Genomic DNA, 20,280 nt, shown 5'->3' with positions numbered 1-20,280 from the left:
CCTTCACTGTGTTTTTAGTTTTTCTTGCTGAGTTGCAGGTTTAAGCTTAAGCATGTTTTGCTCCAGATAGATCTTAAACCAACTCCAAAGAACAAAACAATCCAGATGTATGTCAGCATTATAATCTGGATCCATGTACAGTATAGACCGTGGTTCACACTGAGCTGCTCCACTGACTCACACCAAGATCTCCATCTTCCTCAGAGAAACATTAGACGGAACGGAACAACCCCAAACCGTGTCTAATGGGCTTTACCATACTGTTGTTGTGTGTGTTTATGTCTCTGTACATACACGTGTGCATGTTTATCTACATGTCCAACTGACTGTGAGTCTTACATAACTGCCGAGTGCTTTACTGCACTAATCCAGGATGAATTTCAGGGGATTTAACTCACTCTGGTGTAGACCCTCTGACTGCTGCTGTGGTTAGGTGGGTGCGAGGTCAGTCGGTTGATGAACTAGTTTGATGGTTTATCTTTTTATTTATTGGTCAACTCCTCCGTCACTTAAATGACGAGTGACTTTAAATAACTCATCAAATCCCCCTCGGTGTTTCCAGTAGGTTTCTAGGGTGTTAATTAAACATGGCGCCGTTTACTCATTGATATGTTTCATGACTGACAGGGTGGAGTAAGGCGGGGAGGGGAGGGAGGGGGGCGGAGGTTGTCGCTTGTCACATTTGCATCTTTCATATTGCAGTCATCCCGTCCTGCATCTGTTGGCCCCGATCAACACATGGCAACTCGCATCCTGGTTTTCACGGTTACACAGTGTGTTCGTCATGTGTCATCATGTGCTCAATTATTCACATGTACAACCCACACACTCACCCAGCCTCTCTCTCACTCTCTCTCTGTCTCCCCCCGCTCTGGCCCTCCTGTCATGTAATTCATAAATGATAAATAACACCAATCATTTTATTTTTATCTCGACAGAATATACATTTTTTATTTCTACTCCATTTTTTTCCCTGTTTGATTCATCTAATTATACTTTGCTGAGCTGCATCTCTTGGCAGAGTCAGACGCTGCTTATTGCTTGGCCTCGTCTTGTTTTTCTATCTTCTCCTTCGTCTCACACATCTTTTTTTCTCCTTTTCCTACAACTCTTTGTTGCCAAATCTCTTCCTTTTCTTTTTTTTTTTTTTTTACTTCTTCCTTCACCACGCTGGTTCCAGCTCCAGGTGAAACAGCTAAACTTGGCTTCGGCTGCTTGGCTGCTATTTTACAGTTTACATTGTATCAACAGCTTTGCCCCATATGATGTTGCATCATTTTGAAGAAATAGTTGCATTCTGGGTAATACACCTGTTAGCTTTTAATCTGGATTTTCTGTGGTGTAATCCTGTGGGGATACAGACAGAAAATATAGCATTTTGTTTTTTAATAACAACTGTTCTAAAGCTAAAGCATGCAGAGTACAATGTATTGCAAGCCTGGTGAATAGATGCAGTGGTTCTGCAGTAAATAAAGACCAAACTGAGTAACCAGCTGCTGAGCGCTCAGGCTTGTGCACATTTATTTCACTCGCTTTGATCTGCATTTGTTGCTGTGTTGACATTTATTTCTGGAAGTTTGTATGAGTCTGTATCGCAACCAGTGAGATGTTTGTCTCTTTTCCTTCCTCCAGGGCCTCCTGATAAGATTCCCCAGCCCACTAAGCCTTTGCCGACAGCGCCCCCTCCTCGCTCCCACCCTCCCTCAGATCCCCGTAAGCCAGACAGGCAGACGCGACCTCCGAGGCTGCCCCCGGGGGACAGGCCGTCCCATCCCAACGCTAAACCCAACATCTGCGACGGAGGCTTCAACACCTTGGCCATACTGAGGAGAGAGATGTTCGTCTTCAAGGTGAGAGGAGAGGCTGTGATTCAGAAAAAAAAAAAACCCCGGGGGGCATTTTCTTGGATGTCTTGAAAGCCAGTCGGTCTTTAAAACCCTTCAAAACAACATTAAACCTGGTTGGATGAGTAGTTTCATAACGTATTCCAAACCAGTGAGATATACCTGAGGAGATTTCTGGCTGCAGAGTTTAACTTAATTGACAAAATTAATCCAATAAAAGAACATCTCCTCCCTTGGTTCAGTCCGGCGCAAATGGCTTGTTGGTTTGGAAACCCCCCTGTGGCGGCTGCGAGTGATAGCTGTCGAATGGGTGTATGGATTTCTTCAGAGCTTGGAGGATTACCTAAATACTGTATACAGAGGGTGGGAGCTTTTCTGCTAATCTGCTTCATGTTTTGGTGCAGGACGTGCACGGTGCGGAAAAAACAGATTACTTGGATGTAATGTGAATGATTTTGGTTGCGTTTCTTTTTGAAGTTTTTGTGCACCTTAGTAGAAAAAGTTGCCTGGAACATTTTGGCACGGAGGCCTGTCGCTCGTAGGAATGTGGTGGACTCTGCTCTATTAGACTAAAAGTAGCAGCTGTGTATTTTATTGCATAATTAAAGAAGTTATTATGTCTAAAAGGAGCTTGTTCCAGGTTACTTGAGGCTGATGTAGACAGAATTTAGACAAACTGGATATTTTATTAAGGAGGAATGCCACACCGTGTGTGCACAGTGCAAGCACAGTTTCCCCCTCTCTCCTGACGCTCTCGGCCTGGTTTTCATTCCTCACAGAGCAAAAGCACACATGTCCCTTAATGCATCTTTATCCTTGGTCTGAGCTTGTGAGCACAAGACCTTGGCAACATGCAGTAAGGAACAGAGAAAAACCTTGGGGCAACACAAAGCTGTCCTGTGTTCTCCACAGAAAGAGCGCCTCTGATGCCTTATGTGAGTGTGACTGTATTTTTGTGGGGGATATAAATAGATAGTGTTCATTGGTTAAATAAGAGGCTTGTGGAGCCGAGGGAAAAACCCTTTTTGTCGACTGTGCCCCCTCCCCACCACCACCACCTCTCAGCCCACTGTGTTTTTTAGACTTTAAAACAAAACTGAAACCTGGCCTGGACCCAGAGCTGCTACCTGTGGAGGTATTTAACTAAAATTAGACCCAGTTCACACTGTGTTGGAAATAATATCTGCATGTTATGATGGTCTAAATACACAACATGTCTGCAGCAGGAGCTCCTGTCCCCTCTTCTTTGGTCCCAGGGCAGCAGTCTGCTGTGATGGACTGATGAGCATCATGAGATTTCTGCAGAGCTCAGAGGTAGCGATGAGACAAAAAGGACATTCAGCCAGCAGCAAACCTTTTTAAGAGTTGAGGAAGTGAGGGAGACTGGGACAGTCGGGCTCGACAACGGATCTATTGTATTAGTTTTGACATTAAACGTGCACATCTCCGTGCGCCAGCGAATTGTCTTGGCACCGCTTTTCTTTTTTTTTTAAACAATGATTTTTTTTGGTAGTGTGAGCAATGCCAGTCCCTCAACATCAGTTTGATGTTGTTTACCTCTAACCTGCTTTATTGATTGAAATCAAATCATGGCTCCCAAGGCCAAAAACCACCAGATAACTCTCTCTTTGAAAGGTTTTATTCTGAAGGAATTGTTTTGGTTTGTAATTCAGGCAAGTTTCCCAAAATCTGATCACTCCACTGACATTAGAGGGGAATGAAAAAGAGCCTCCGATTAAGCGTCTCTCTGATTCGGAGCCAGGAAAATGAGTTTTTTTCTGCCGTTGTTTCTCATCCAATGTGACCGAATCTCCTCGTTTTTGTGACACGATGATGAGCCTGAGACTTCTAAACCAACAAATAATAAAACATCTTACTAACTATATGAAAGCCTCCGAGTCGCCAACTTGTAAATACTCTGCGGTGCTTATGTGGATCTCACTCTTGGCTCCGTCCTTTTCAAGGCTTTGATGAATGTTTCGCCTCCATTGGCTTCACATTTTTCCTAAGGTGTAGATGGAAGGAGCAGAGGGATGATTTGTTACCGAACACGTGTAAGCGAGGTTGTAAATCCAGCGAGTTCACATCATTAGGACCACCAGTAACATTAGGACTTGTGCTGATTCGCTCCGCCTTCGGTTCCCTAATCCGCGCCTCAGCCGGTGAATCAAGTGCGGTCGGCGAAGTGAAATCAATAAGGGATCACAGGTTTGACTTGGATTCCCTCGCTCGGTGCGTTTTCACGGGAGGAGCAGGTGGTCCTAATATTTCTTGACTCGCAGCGAGAGCCGAGCCAGATTCCTGCAGGAAGTCTGAGGTATCGTGTTGATGCTCCGCTCTCTCCTGGTGGATGAAGCCGGGCCGACTGCAAGACAGCTGATCTGGAATCATAATTAGTGATGTTTGTGTTACTGCTGAGCTTGATTTATTCCCTCTGGTCACGCCAAAGGTCTGCTACGTGTGATTGTGAGGCCCTCCGTTTAAATTGACGGCTGACAGTATGATTTACAGCGCGCGCTTCTTCTTGTTTCAGTCTGATTTGAGTTTTTGTCTCTTGTTTCTGTCATTCATGAGGCCGGTTTCTCCTCTCGCTTGATGGTCGGATTGATTGTCCGCCTGGTTACTTCGTGCTGTAGGTCCATTTGGCCTGCCCCAGCTTGGCTTTACTCACCATCCTCACTTGATTGTTTTGGAAGAGTCGAGCCCAGTCGGTGCCAAGTCATTATAGCAGACATCTCAGCGGTCTCTCCAGCCCTCGAGGTCCACAGGTGGTCCAGCAAATGTGAAGGCGGGGAAGCTTTGGAGTAAAAGCAAAATGCACCGAGGCCGGGTTTTGTTGGACCTGTCAGAGGTTTGTTTGGCTCGGTGACATGGTCCGGTACAGGACCCAAAGATTTAGATCCACAACTTCAAGATTTTCAAAAGGGGGAAAAAAATTAAGAATATCTATCATGGTCAGACCCAGACGTATGTTTACAGCAGCCCGACATTTTCTCCTCATCTACTGGTTTATTTGCAACATTAAAGATGCCAATATGTTCCAGTAAAAAAATCCTCCCTGTGCCAGACTCTCATAGCCTTCTCTTAATTGGAGTTAATGACGTTAATGATGTTCACCAGGACAACCGCTGAGTCCTCATGTCTCTGACAACAGCCAGAGATCTTCTGTTGCAGTTCATCAGGCGACTGCTGGGAAAACTCTTCCATATGTAGTTAACGCAGCCCTGAAGGTGCTTTTTTTTACTGCATATTACAGCAGGATATAAAAGGTCATCGTGATCAGTGTCAGTTAATACTAACAAGTACTGTAATCACTCAATCTCATCATTCACATCCATTAGTTTGGGGCTCACACAAGAGACTCATTAATAAGAAAAAGAATAAAATCTGTGGCAGATGATGTTTTTCCTGTGGTTCCTTCGTTTCCCTCTGTAATCAGACTCTCCCTTTTTGTTGGTGACATCATCAAAGTTATCGTATTAAACCGAGAAAAGGAACAAATATTTTACAGCTGCAGCGCTTTTACTCCCCCGCCCAACCAGATCCCCTTTAACTCCAGTGATGAAACCAGTATAAAGGAGGTGAAAGGTCACTGCAGTGAAGGAGCGACGCTGCTCCTCTGGGTGAAATTATTGAAACTACTTTGACTGTTTTAAGTAGAAGACATCAGATGTCACAGTTCGAGGATCCACTTATTTTAAATTGCAGGACCACCTGCAAATGTAATATTATGTATACAATATCCAATATCTATATGACAGATGGGCACAAATGAAATAAAAACACATATAGGAAGATAATTATGTAGGCCCGTGTTTGCTCAACATATGTTTAATATATGGATATATATTCAAAAATCTGACAACAGTTCACTGGAATGAAAATTAAGAGGAAAACACATCCATATAAGCATATAGAAGTATGCTATTTAATGTTGTTAACATATAGTATGATTGCACCATCTCATACTGTATAAAAAAAAACTATATGTTTTCAACATTCAACTTGTTTTTTGTGTATGTTATACGCTTAAACCTTCATAATGTTAATAATATGACATCTCTGATATATATACTGTATATATAGTATAAGTTGTGTATAACATTTCTGCGTGGTCACACATGTCACAGACATGAACCTTAGACTGAGTATTATTCCCACCAACGCTGAGGCTTGTTAATCTACAAAGGCAGGCGAGGAGTCACGCTTGTTAAGGTGGTAGTTTTATAGTAGGTCGTTTTTCTCTCCAGTGAGGTGACGGAGGGTCAGTGAAGGTTCACAGACGACTCTGTTCAGCCATGTAGATCCAGTGGCACCAGTAAATGTCCCAGTAAAACTGCACAGTTACCACTTTTATGATTGAAGTCACTCCAGGTTCAACTTTCTGTGAACCCAGGAACCATATGTTTCCTCCCCGGCGCTGGATACACAGTCAAACTGCATATGCATGTGTATGTAAACAGTTCTTATGACCAGACAGCAAGTTACCAAGAAGCTACTCCTTTCCCATCATGCTTTGAGTGCAGTAACATGTGGATGTGGAGTGTCAGACATGAGCCGTCGGTTTGTTATGGCATGTTTTCAAGTTTGAATTTGAGTTTCCTCTCCAACAGTCCTAACAGTCAACTCACTGAGAGACACTTCCTTCCATGATATGGACAGATTTAGAGCAAGGGACTCTGGGACGCCCGAGGGTCCCTCGCCGTTCAGGATCGACTACTTGGTGTCGGAGCATCGCTTTGATTTCAACAACCCTTAATGAGAACACAGTGGTCAAGGGAGCGGTGAGCTGTCCGTCCTCCTCAGTGTCTCTGTGCCTGTGACGGAGAGGACAGTGTCTGGGAGCACGTGTAGTGCCACCAGTTTAAAGCTTTTTTAAAATAAAAAATAAAAAGGTGCAGTTTAGATAAAACAGCTCTTCAATGTCCTATACTGCCAGACAGAAAGAAAGGAAGAAACAAAGAGAGGATGACTGATGTCAGAGGAAAAGATCAGCACTCTCATGTCTGAAGCTGCAGCCAGGAGGTGATTATCACAGAGTCTGGGTCTAAAGGAAACTTCAGCCACCAGACAGCAGCACCGTTTGATTTTACTAACCAGCATGTTCCATGTACTTTTATATAATCCGTGTACAAACCAGACAAAAGCTGTTTTAGTCTCATATTTTCTGAGGTATTGATCCTCTTATCTAACTCTCAGAGAGACTTTCTCCTTAATGTCAAACTGTTGCTTTAGACATGAGCATCTGTTTTCCTCCGAGCCGGAGAAGCTTTTGTGCTTCACCTTCTTTGCTGGACGCAGTTATTTTATGGTCTCCAGTCTCCAAATTGCAAATAATAAATCAGTTTTTAGTTGTTTTCTTTTAGTATTTGATCGTGGTTGGTTTTTGGTTGTTTGGAGACATTTCATCCATCTGTGTTGGAGGTTTGAAGCGCAGGAGCATTGTTTTAGGTTGTTTTGTTATTAGCTGGGAAAGTGTATTGAGATATAAAAATATCACTTAAGTTGTGCGACTGCTTTATCATGTTTTATCATGTTTGCCGTCACAATAACAGAAGTCAACAGCTCTCTGTAGTCAATCATACATGTTTTTCCTCCCCCGCCCCGCTGGGACTCTGGAGCTCCTTCAAAGATGGCAGCAGCAGCGGCGGCGGCGGCGTGAGGCGACACAGTAACACAGGCTGAGATGAAAGTCTTGGGTGTGGCAATATTTCAGCTTTAGTGGAAAACATGGAGGAAGACTTGCTGACAAGATGAAGACTGTGTGTGACGATAACTTTCCCAGCTAACGCACCCAACATGAGCTCTCATCTCCAACACTGCGAAGACCTGACAAAGGAATAGGAGCAAAGACGCTGCTGCGAAAAGACTTACTACTCCATAAACCAGTGTGTGAGCTAAATAAATATCTGAAGCAACTGGGAAAGTTTCACTGCAGCTGAGCCACGGCTGTTTTCCTGTAGCTGAAACACCCAAGAAAACACTTCTCTGGTGTCATCACAGTAAATCTCTGTCTGCAGAGACACTGAAGGTGTTGTTGGAGGCTCGGAGGCAGATAGAAGAGACAGGTGGACGTCCCACAGTCCTCAGAGCTGTATCAGTGACCACGTCCTGCACGCTCTCCGCCGGCTAGTGTTGCACTGGTCCTTTAAACTGGAATAGGAGCTGCACAGGTGATATCTGCTGTGGTGAAGTGAGCTGACGGTTCACATGTTCAGTGGCTCGGTGACTTTGTTGAACCTCAAGGGATCGGTTTGCATATAAAATACTGCAGACCGCAGTTTGTTTACATTTGATTAGTTTGAATTTCTGTAACCGAATTTTACCTTTTTATTTCATTTTGTATTATTAGAATATGTCACCGTTATTAGAAATATTACTTGCGTTTTGCTGCATGTATTGTTCTGGCTGCATATTAGATCAAAGCAGTGGCAGAACGGGGATAAAGATGAATTAAGCACATGTTTTCTGCAGTGGTGCATTATTGTATTCTGATTGAATTGAATTGTGAAGCTCATATCGCATCATGGAAACGCGCACATCTGATTGAGCCGCCTGCATGTGGCCGTGCTCGTATCTGTTGGACTGGAACATTAAGCCACATGGATGAACCGTAAAGCTGCCACATTAGAATGAGCGCTAACGGAAAGAGAGAGAGCTGCAGGTTGAAAAGTTGAGCCGCTGTTTATTACCGCCGTGGCCGCGTTTCAAGGTCGTTGCACGTTATTTACAACCAGAACGGTTTACGTTCACGTTTCCAGTCTATGTGGCAGCCTTCGGTGTGCAATGTGCAGAAAAAAAACACACACACACAAGTACACAACTGTGCGTGCACACTCTCCAACTAAAACACAAACGCATCATCTGCAGTCGGTTGCCTCAGTGGAAAAGGGGACAGCGTTCAACACTGATCTCAGGCTTCAGGCTCTGAATTATTTACACCTGTGTTCTGCTCTCAGTCACGCCGAGTGTGTACGTCACGTTAGCTGAGCGAGAGGTCGGCAGCACAGCCATCCTCACACCACTGTGTGTCATATTATCACCTCTCTCTCACACACACACAAGCCTGATCTGAATCCTGCTGATGACGAGGTTTTAGGTTTAACTTCTGTTTTCACAATGAAAACACCAAGAATCACCTCCTTATCACTGCAGTGCTTCCTGTAGTATCTAGTGTCATTAATAACATTAGCACCTTTTAATTGCAAAATGATGAATGAAGCAGATGTCAGGTTAATTATCCCTGGTTGATTCTTCTTTATTTCTTCATGATTCATGTAAAACCTTCTATAAGGCTATTGTGAACACATGTATTGAATCTGATGGTCAAAATAGATAATACAGAAACAGTTGAGTGAGGTAAATCTAATCATACTCCTCCAACAAGAAAAATAAATAAACAAAATACAAAGAGCATGAATAAGTTAACACCTACTACATAAAATATCAAACAGGATCCAAATAACTGGGGAAAAAAGTTGGGTGTTTGATACTGGAAAAAAAATACTGTACAGGAGAAGAAAAATATACATACAAATGATGGATGCAGAGGTGTTGTGGACCTTATCCATCTTTCTAAAACAGATTCTTCCACTCTTCAGAGCTGCTCTTAAAGGTTACCCCTGGTGATTCACTTGATAGATGCACTTTCACCCAAAAAACCCTTTTCACTCCTCAGTCGGCTCTCTGTTGGCATTTTGAAGTGGGATTTGCAGAAACTGATGAAGCTACTAAATACGAGTCCCCAGCTTTGTAAGAGCCCGAATCATCCGTCTTTTATTTAACGTGTGATTGTACGAACTCACTGACCCGTACAAACAAATAATTGGCACTAAAATATCTCTTGTACGTAGGAGCCAGACCCCCAGGCTGAACATGTTCTCTCTCTTATTGTGGTTGTATTTTCAGTCATTTGATTGACTGAACAACAGCTGTCATAGGTTTATTGCCCTTTATGTTTGTATAATGGGGTTTTTTTCCCAATAATCTTTCAAAGTAGCACCTGAAATTAATGTTCTCATCTCTGGATCCATGTCCAAGTATGTAAATATTGCTAAAAAAATAAAAAGCTACTACATATCAACCCAGCAGGTCTTTTCCACTGCAGTGACGTGTTGTACAGTCTTAAATCTAAAGCTCACAACAGCTCGGCCGTTTGCAGGGCAGTTTCTGCACTTTATGTCCTGCTTCACCAGCTTCCTCCAGACAACAACTTATTGGTAGAGACAGTTCGTTGGTGCCGTCCACATTCCTGCAGAGGCGGTATGGTAATTCAGCCTTACTGCTCTGAATGCATTATCATACACCACAGGACTGTATGCATGACAAACCCCGCAATGCCCAGTCCTCACAGAGATTAGAAAACATGATCGAGTTGAGGTTCATTTGCAGCCTCTTTGCTGCTCAGAACAAACCTGTCGTGATTATATTAGAGGTTCCTGCAGTTGGTGAAGTGGCGGCAGGCTCGTGAAGTTAAAAAGTCTGTTCAGCTGAGCTTTATTTTCAGAGTGGGAGTGGGACGGTTGGAGCTGGAGAAAGAACATTTTCCCTTTTTATGAAGTCAAAAGGATTCAAATGGGTCAGATTTCACAGTTTGATCTGTTTTCAATTATTGGGCCGGGCTGTGCGCTGGAGAAAATGCTGAACAGTTGAAATCTATGGCGGCGAGTATACTAGGTATGGAGGGAGCGGGGAAGGGAGAGGAGGAATTGGAATGAGAGACGAGGGGGAAATGAAGAGAAAGAGGAGGAAGAGTCCAGGGAGAGGGGGAGAGTCCCAGAGAAACAATTGGATTAGACATAGAGAGAGGAGGAGAGCGGTGCAGAGTGTTAGATAAATGGCCTGTTTATTTAGCTTTCACTGTGAATGAGGCAGGGCGTGATGATGTGTTGTCTCTCTCTCTCTGGCCCTGCGTCCCTTGCCACGAGGTCAGGCTTTTTTGGCCCCGGCGCTCCGTGCGTTCACGAGGCGCAATTGTCCGTTCATTGCCAAAGGGTGGGTCATCTCATGGAGTCCTAATGGCTTTCACAGCTGGGTCTCCCCCCGGCTCTCCCTCTCCCTCTCCCTCTCTTTGTCATCAAGTTTCATCCAACATCAAAAAGACACACCTTCCACTTGGCCGCGCTCACGTTTCCCCACCTCCCCTCCACCCCCAGAAAGGAAATCAGAGACTCTTTGGCTTCTCATAAAGCTCCTGGCCGCCACTTTTCCCAGCATATATGTTCTTGTAAGAGCTGCGGGCGTATAACGGACGGCCCGGCCCGGCCGCTCGGGCTTTTCCAGGCAACCTGAGAAAGTATACAGGCTATGGATCTTATAAAGGCAACGCGACTGTCGGAGCAGCAGCTCGAGCTGATTGTCGCTGGCAGGTTTTTTTGTTGTGGGAGCCGCAAAGCAAAAGTTGGCCTGAATTCACCGGTATCAGATGTTATAATCCACCGCCTGCTCCGCTACAATATGCAGAGTTCATTATATATTTCTCCTGCTTCAGGGCAGCGTGTGTTGTTTGGTGTCAAGGAGCTTGGAATTAATTAAAACTCTAAAAATAAGAAACATTTACACAAACTCTCCTACTGTGTACATGTCTCATCCACTGGGAAAACCTGAGAGAACATGTTATAAAACCTACCAGGTAGATTTCTAGCTTCCTAACAGTCTCCCCTTCTTCTCTTCCAGGACCACTGGTTCTGGCGGGTGAGAGATAACTCGGTCATGCCGGGATACCCCATGCTCATCAGCGTCTTCTGGAGGGGCCTGCCGCCCAAGATCGACGCCGTCTACGAGAACAGCGAGGGCAAATTTGTCTTCTTCAAAGGTAAAAGGTTTCACCCTCAACCAGTCGTCTTCATCCTGCAGATTTTGAACCTCAAACCAAAACGTGCACCGTCCTGCTTTACATTACATCAGCGTCTCGTGCCATCTGTCCTGAGTAATATACAGCCACAGGAATTCCTCAATACGTTCAGCATGCATGCCTTTTTTAGCATTCTGCACACATTTTCCATACGTCCGCCTGTAGGAAGGAACAGACAGGGGCGGGGGTTTATCTTTAATAACTGTATATTATCACGCTCACTGAAAGAACTGCATTGATTTTATCTGTGTGTGTGAGTCCAGTGTAAATCTGTGGAAGATTAAAGTAATGTTTTGCTCACTTGGTCGGAAAATCCGCCATAATCCACCAATTCTGACATTTAATAACGCTAGTGTTAACATCAGTGCCGCCGCTGCTAGTGGTGGTGGTGGTAATATGTTTCGGTTTAAGCCTTGAACTGCTGCTGAACATAATGAGCGTTTGGAGATGACGGTCACGACAGCATCCAAAGAGCTTCACCACTTGTTGTCAGTGTTTTGATGATCCCTGATTCTAATTTCTCTACCTTTCTGAAATGGTTTGTGTAACATATTCAAAATTAGACAAAGTTGGCCCCAGAAAACACAAGAGATTTTAAGCTAATTATGTCTAAAGCCACTTGAAAGAAGCAGCACACAAACACTAGCAGCACCGTAAAGTTGCATTTGCATACGCTCCGGAGAGGAAAAGTCAAAGTTAAGCATGAGAGAGAGAGAGAGAGAGGGTGTTGATGGAAGGAGAGGTAGGTAAGCAATGAAAGTCTGCTGGGATAAAACCTACAAATCTTCACTCAAAGCCATTTCTATTTTCGACAAACAATTCCTGGAAATGCAGACGACTGGTCCCGTGTGCGCCTCAAGCTCTGGAAGTCTGAGCTTCTCCACCCTGCTCCCTTCCCAGGCTGGGATGGCACTCAGATTTAGAAAAATCCTGCCTGCCATTCTTCATCTGAACATGCACAGCTGATTTCCCAGAAGGCCTTATTTCTGCCTCACCCCATTTTGAATAAAAAAAAAATTAAGGAGCAAGTTAAGTCAGAAAACAATCTGCAGCAGCACTTGAGGTCCCGGTCCAAGCAGCCGTTTTGAATAACGGCTCCTGGGGCTGATGAATTTGGCTTAAATGAAGGCAAAGATGGACTCGGCTTTACAGTCTAGTTTGCACTGAAGTTATAGCGGAGCCGCTGATTAGCTTAGCGCTGCGCAGCCATCACAAAGCGGGTCAGGGAGCACACACTGCGAGCATATACATTAGAAAATAGATCCAACATGTGCCGTTCATCCCTACAGCAGCCTGGTGCCAATATTCACTCAGTGTTTCCCTGTTTCCATTCGCCTCTGAATGATCCTGCATATGCAAGTACAGCTCATCAACCTGTTGTCAGCTAATCAGACTGAACGTCTCTGCACAATCACCATTCACAGCTCAGTGACAGCATGCAGCCAGATTACAAGATGTGCATGTAGAAATGTCAGCGCTTGATTGGTGCTTTTTGTGTCAGGGGACAGACAGAGCCGCTCACTTCATTTACCTCATGCAGGCATGTCTGACGGAACTGACTAATGAATATGTGTAGGAGACGGAATGAAGGTCTGGTTTAAGGTAATTTAGAAACGCTACAGTGCCGTCCTGCTTATGTCGTCTGTCCTCTGTGGGCTTTTGTTTACACATTTGTCAAGCTTTCCATTTTTTGCCTCGACACATTCTGGGTCGACAGCAGCAGCAGCGGATTTAACACTTAAAATACTCCACAATAGCTCCTTGATTTTGCACAGAAGGTGGAGAAATGCAGGTCTCTGCTTTCCAGACGAGGACGACGACTGATGCTATAGCAGATTTTATCAGGGTAACGTTCGATTCCAAGGCTCAGGAGGAGATTTATTATCTAAGACAGTTTTATATATGTTTTTAATCAGCACGGATGACATTTGTATGAAATATAGTATGTTCATGTTTGCATTGACACGAGTCAGAACCTTTATTTAACATATACAGGCAGATAAGAGGCAGATGTGGCTAGTTTACTGTGAGTACAGTCATGTTAGACCCTACGCAGCTTTCTAACGTCAGAAGGATCCAACTGAAGGAGCAGGAAAACGATGACACAAAGTGAATCTGTTGCGGCTACAGCTCAGAATAATGTCACATTGATGTTGAATTGAAGTTTCTGCAGCGCCACTGAGGTGAAGGCCACGTGCACGTTGATGCTAACGCTGCATATCCCAAGCAAAAAGCTCTGACCAGCTGATGATCCACATTAGAAACAGCAGCAGCAGCACATTCACAGTGTTGAACAGGTGTTTTCTCACACACTCTCTGACCTGTAACTCAACATAACTGTAGTTAACAAATGACACGCTTCTTGCCTTTGGAAATAGAACAAGTTTATCACTGTAGGTAGTGAACTAGTTCCCAGGCTGGACCTCATCACACTGTTACACTTCTATTTGTGGTTTGGTACAGGCTTTAAAAAAAAACCTCTTGAGTGAGTGATTGTGGCTGTTTTAGTGTGTGCAGAAAGAGTACGTTGATGAATCATATGGTTTGTTTTATTACTCCACATGCACATCATCTGTCTGTACAGTGTGTAAATGTGTGCATACTGTATGTGTGTGTATGTGTGTGTGGCCTGAGAAAGGAGGAGGAGGAGGAGGGTGGGGGGGTATCTTTTTGGAACAAATCTTCATCCCATACAACAGTCTTTATACACTCTTCATGGATTAGTCATTACACTGCAGCAGATGCTGGAGCTGCCGCTACATCAAAGCAGCCCTCCCAGCTCTGAAGATGAAGCCAGACTTTTATACAGGAGGGGTGGAGTGGGGTTGGGGGGGTGGAGGGGTTCTGCAAGTCAACTCTAGTTTAATAAGAAAGAGAAAACAGAAAGGAGAATCCTATTTTATGTTGGATAGAGAGGGAGAGAGAAAGAGCAGTGCTTCCAGTAATCTCCGCTCAGGATTCTTCTTCTTTTTCTTTTTCTTTTTCTTTTTCTTTCTGTGTGAATTAAGCTGAACTCTTTCTGGGGATGGGAAGCTCTTTTAATCAGGGTGTGGTGTGTGTTTGTGTGTGTGCATGTCTGTGTGTGTGTGTGTGTGTGTGTCAGGGCTACAGGAACCATGACCCAGAATGAGTAGAGCATTGTCAGAGAAAGAGGTGAAATGACAGGAATTTCCTGGGGAGACCACTGCAGGTCCTCCCCTCCCCTGATTTACATTAAACCAACACCCTCTCTGACTGTTCCTCCACCCAGCTGCCCCTCACTGGAAACACTTGGCTAGCGATACATTATTTCACACCCATTATTCCTGTTTGTTAAAGATATAGTTGCAGGTCACAGTGCAGGAGTTCCTCATAGTCTGGAGTTAAGTTTGTATGAATTCTCAGACACCTCAGTCAGTCAGTTCATCCTCTGATGTGCTGAAATCTCTGTTTTCTCTGGAAGAAAGTTGTTTATGTTCACAAATATCGATCAAAAATGTTCAGAAAAACAAGTTTTATGTTGTCAGTGCTGCGGTTTATCTGACGTTCAAACATTAAACATGCTTCATTAAAAAGGTTGATTACATACACACGGCTTAATGTTGTGTATTTATCCCCCGTCTACAAAAGGCTCCAGCCTCCTGCCCTCAGCCTCTTCATCTTCTGCTCTGCTTAGTTTTCATATTTATGAGTTTAGACAGATTTATTTGTGTCAGACATTAATGAAAGACTGTATATAAACCTATTTCTACTTGACACGTATAATCATCTTCATAGTTTTTCTGTAAAATATAGAAAAAATTACAGCTTTAGGCTTCGGTCCAATGATTAATCAAATCAAAGGAACAAAATAAAATCTGTGACGTGAGTCAGCAGAGTGACAAGACAAAATATTCGATAACCTTTGTTTTTCCTCTTTCTCCGACTTCGTCATCCCACCTCATTCTTGTCGTTTTTCCTCGCGATGCTTCCCTCCCCCGCTTCCTCCCAGTCCGCCCGCACCCCAACCAGTGACGAAGACGAGCGCTTCCTGGGGTCGCGCGGTGTCAGAAACGTGCTGCGTAACCTAATCGCTGCACAGGAAGCGAGGGAGAGAGGTTTACTGAGAAAAGAAGGTGGAGCAGGGGAGCAAAGAAACAAACAAAGAAAACTCACAAAATCGAATAAGATTAAAGAAATGACATGATCTCGAATATTTCCTCACAAACTTTCCTCAGCTCCCTGCAGCAAGGAAACTTAAAAAAGATATTTTAATGTGAATGTTTAGTCACCAAATGGGTTGCTGCTGCTTTTTATAATCTCAGCTGAACATCTACTGGTTCAGTGTGGCAGCAGTGAACAGTTCAGTACCTCTGAGCAAGGGCAAGGAGAACTTGTCACCGCATCTGTGTCCTATCTATTTTAAAAGAGCGAAGCATCAACATCAAATGCTGTAATACAAGGCAACAGGTTATTGCCTGCCATTTGTTAAAGGCTCGTGTCTGTCCTTGCTAAATCTGCCCTTCTCCTGCGCGTATCTCCTGGAGGGTAATCCCTGTCGTTACTCGTCCTCCTTCTAATTTATTTCCCTCGTCTTTTTTCTTCTCATGTGCAGGAAAACAGTTCTGGGTGTTTAAGGACACGGTGATGCAGCCTGGATATCCCAAGGACATCACCCAGTTCGGCCACGGCATGCCGGCCCAGTGCATCGAGACCGCCGTGTGGTGGGAGGACGTGGCCAAGACCTATTTCTTTAAAGGGGACAGGTGGGTGCAAAGAGCTCGAGACACCTTTAAAAAAACCATAAAAAAAAAAAACCTGCATCTAATTGAACTTTGTGTAAACCCACCAACACTGACTTCACAGTAGCACCGTTTAATCTGTGCCATGTGTTTTTTTATTTTTTATTGTTCTTATACTTGAAGCTGAGGATGTTTTGTTGTTTTTGTTGTTAACAAATCCCTTGAAAAGACTAAACCCACTAAAAAGTCCTGTGATATATCTTATTCCTCGGAGCCGCAGAGCTCTATTGTTTCCAAAAACAATTAAAACACATCATCGAGCCTCGCTGTTGCTCTGGGTGACATGTTCTTTCATTACCATGAACAACACACTGTAGTTTATTTTGACTCAGACCCACACATTGTCCTGTTTTTAGAGATTTACGTCTCCGGACTCGGAGCCGAGAGCCGCAATCAGACATGAGGAAACGCTAAGAGACGGACTGACTCACTGTTGTTTTGTTGTTTTGTTGTTTTTTTTTTCTTGCAGGAAATGTCGACAATATAAAAAATACATCACCAGACATGTCACATTTTGGTTAAACCGTGAACTCAGCCCTGATTTTTATTCTGGGTGTTTTGACAATAGCGGCTTGAAAACAGAAACCCACTTCAGCGCCTCCGTTTTGCCACAGTTTTCATTCAGTTTAATTCAGATCCACTCGTCCATGGGAAGCTCTTAATCTGCCATGTCGTATTGAGACGTTAGATATGAACACAAACAACCATCTGTTATCATTTTCAACCTATCATAAACATACAGAACCTGCTTTTGTCTTCCCGCGGCTCATCATTTGTTCCTGTTTAGGTACTGGCGCTACAACGAGGATGTGAGAACCATGGACCCCGGCTATCCTAAGCCCATCTCAGTGTGGAGAGGTGTGCCTGACTCGCCACAGGGGGCCTTCGTCGACAAAGCCAATGGTACGGTTTGTCCTGCCCGATACTCTGCTTTGGCAACAACAGCGCGGTTCATGAGCCAGGCAGCATTGATTTCAGCTGGTCACTGGCACACGCTGCGGGGAAGTAAACCAGGGTGGCATCGATTGAAATTTGCCCCAGTTACCACACTGAGTCTTAGTGGGTGGCACACTTCCATACATGCAGCAGCAGCACCGGGGGAAACACATTGATTCACAGTGTTTGTGTTACTTGAAATGAAAAATGAAAAGAGGTCAGTTTATCTAAAAAAAAAATGCCTCTTTTTCAATTGTTTCACAATCAAACTGTTCCACAATCCTGCTCAGTGAGCCATGAGACCCAGTTGGAGCAAGTCTGTGGAAAGCAGAAAGGACAGGACCACCGCTGGGCGCCCATTCCGGTTTAAGCCAGTTGGGCCTCACTGAGGGTGGGAAGGCGGGTTTTTTACACCTCGCAAAGCGCTCGCCCATTGGTTGCTTGGATAATGCGAAGGGGAGAGCAGCTTTTCCCATTGGATGGCTCCTACCAGGTGGGCCCGGACCTGGTCTTGGCAGCTCCTGGGTTGGAAAAAGCAGGACAGGTGGTGCCGAACGCTCCGGCCATCTGTGTCCCGGCCGTGCCGCCAGATCCATGCCCGGGCGTGTCTGCCGGTGAGGCCAGGTGGAGCGGGCATCAATCAGAGCATGAAGGGTGGATTGATATCCAAAGGGGACGAGGAGGAGGAGTGTGTATGTGTCTGTCTGTGTGTGTGCGTCGCATGTATTTCCACTCTGGCCTGCGTTTGTTTGGCTGTTTGCAGAGACACTGTGTCAAGCGGCACGCTCATAACGCTGACCCAGATAAGCAGACATAATTGAGTATATACTGAGGCTGATGACCGTGTGTGTGGGAACGTGTTTCAGAGCGAGGGCCCCAGGGCGATGTTGACCTGGCTCTAACCCACAATAGCTCAGCCTGTCTCACCTCTCACCCCTCCACCACAGGACTTCACTGTACAGTCACTGTCTGTGTGTGTGTGTCTGTGTTGCTACATCTGGCTCTATGCTGTCTCCAAATAACCACAATTTCACTTCATTTGTGTTAAATGTTGGAGAAAAGTGTGGAAGAAGCCGCTGCCAGCTCGGAGCCACAAGAATCCCCATTTTCTTCAGCTAATCACAAAACTCAGCCGAGCTCCGAACGAGAGTTTCAAGGGCGTTGTGCGTCGAGAGAGGTTTGTGTTTCATGGCCGACACAACCACAAGTTGCTCTGGATGTTAACCGTCCAGGTTGTGAGTAAGGAGCCATGAGATTTGATTGGAGACCTGCAGAGTCGTTTTAATGTTTGCTTTCAATATTAAGACTCTGTGCCTTCAGTGTGGAGCCAGAACTGGGAGGCTGTTAGCTTAGCTTAGCATAAACACAGGAGGAAACAGATGATCTAGCTCCCTCCAGAGTGCAAAACTTACTCTGACAGTAAATCTAACACTTGCTTCTTAACATCTACTGTCACATCTGTTTAATCTGCTCTGCACAAAAAAGTTTTTCAAGCAAGTAAAACGCAGTACTAAGCAAAACAGTGCGAACAACACAATGTCTTAAACTTTAAAGTTATTCAAGGACGTTTTAACAGATCTTGAAATACATAGGCTACTGTATGTGCAATTTCCAAATTGTTAAATAACTTTAAAGATCCCCGTGATTTCTTTCTAATTATACATTAGTTGCAAAATGTCAGTCGCACAGGAACACACTCTGCCGGACCAATAACCCAACAACTATACAGTACAGACCAAAAAAACAAAACAAGAATTTATAGCCAAGATCTGTCAGAGCTACTCAAAACAAATCACTTGTATGAGATAAGTGTTTCAGATGAACACTGCAGTCCTCCTCAGAGTACTCTGTGACCCCTGTCGTTTCTCTTCTGTGCTGTTTGATCACTTCCCCTCCCACCCAGATGAATCCTCCTCGCCTCTGAAACATCTCCTCCTTAAGTGATTTAAGAAGCTCTGGCCTTGTTCCCTCTCAGCTGTCTCACCGCCTGACGTGAAGTTTAGAGTGTTTCCCTCCCTCAGAGGACGACCAGAGCGCGCATGAATAATAAATCGCAGGAGACAAGGTGTAAACGGGGCCAATGAGGAAGAGCTAGGAGAGCCTGAGAAATCAGCCTGAGTTTTACACACTGTTACTGTGCGTTTCCCCGGCAAGCATTGCAGGGACAGGCGGCGATGTTTAACGTCAACACTTCGGCACAGGAAGACAGACTTTGACATTTTATTTAACCCGCTTTAATCATCTATTAATTAGAAAACACGTTTTCATCACTTGGATTGTTTTGTCTTAAATCCCTGCCACCGCCAGAAGACATTCAGTCAATTATCACATGACTAATACAGCATCACATTCTCATTTTCAAAGTTTTTGGCATTTTTTGCTTGAAAAAAACAAAACAAAAAAACAATTGAAATGATTATTTGATTAAAAATAGTAATTATATTTCCATTTATCAGCACCTCTAGTGTGAAGAGAAGTGGTTTTCCTTCTGTCACCACCACTGTCATTGTACTCTCCTCACAATCAAAGACAGAAGCTCAAGTGCTGTTGAAATGATCCTCAGTCAGTTTTCCCTCTCGAGGCGCCGCATCAAAAAACTGAAGAGCGTCTCACTGTGTAATGCATTAATTTGTGTGGCATTGGGAGAATTGGCCACACATTCCTGTGGAGAAAAAAAAAAAGCCGTCAACTCTTGTGATTTGAAGAGCAAAGCACCACAGCAGCTTGTGTTTCTCAATGACATTTGTTTGTGCTGTTATGTGTTGTGGAGCTGTGTGGGGGTTTTTTTGGCTCCTGTGAGTTTCCCCTTATTACGACCAGATATAATTAGTCCTGAGGGGACGGTCCCACAGACACCGTTTGTGGAGCGCTTCGAGGTGACCCCGTT

At 44.3% G+C, this 20,280-nt stretch overlaps 1 protein-coding gene across 2 annotated transcripts in view; it reads left to right on the top strand.

The window, feature by feature from the left end:
• The window catches only part of mmp16a (matrix metallopeptidase 16a (membrane-inserted)), a 75,374-nt gene that overhangs the window by 51,804 nt on the left and 3,290 nt on the right, over positions 1–20,280 (top strand). For both annotated transcript variants that reach the window (XM_085764077.1, XM_085764076.1), the window contains 4 exons: positions 1,633–1,850; positions 11,520–11,658; positions 16,271–16,421; positions 17,245–17,360. In XM_085764077.1, coding sequence (XP_085620203.1) covers positions 1,633–1,850; positions 11,520–11,658; positions 16,271–16,421; positions 17,245–17,360 — 624 coding nt within the window. The remainder of the gene's footprint in view (positions 1–1,632; positions 1,851–11,519; positions 11,659–16,270; positions 16,422–17,244; positions 17,361–20,280) is intronic.

Source organism: Trachurus japonicus, chromosome 20 (assembly GCF_045865225.1).
Source record: "Trachurus japonicus isolate A0001 chromosome 20, Traja_1.0".
NCBI lineage: Eukaryota > Metazoa > Chordata > Actinopteri > Carangiformes > Carangidae > Trachurus > Trachurus japonicus.
Note: the sequence above shows the minus strand (reverse complement) of the source record. Positions and strands in the feature narration are given on the sequence as shown.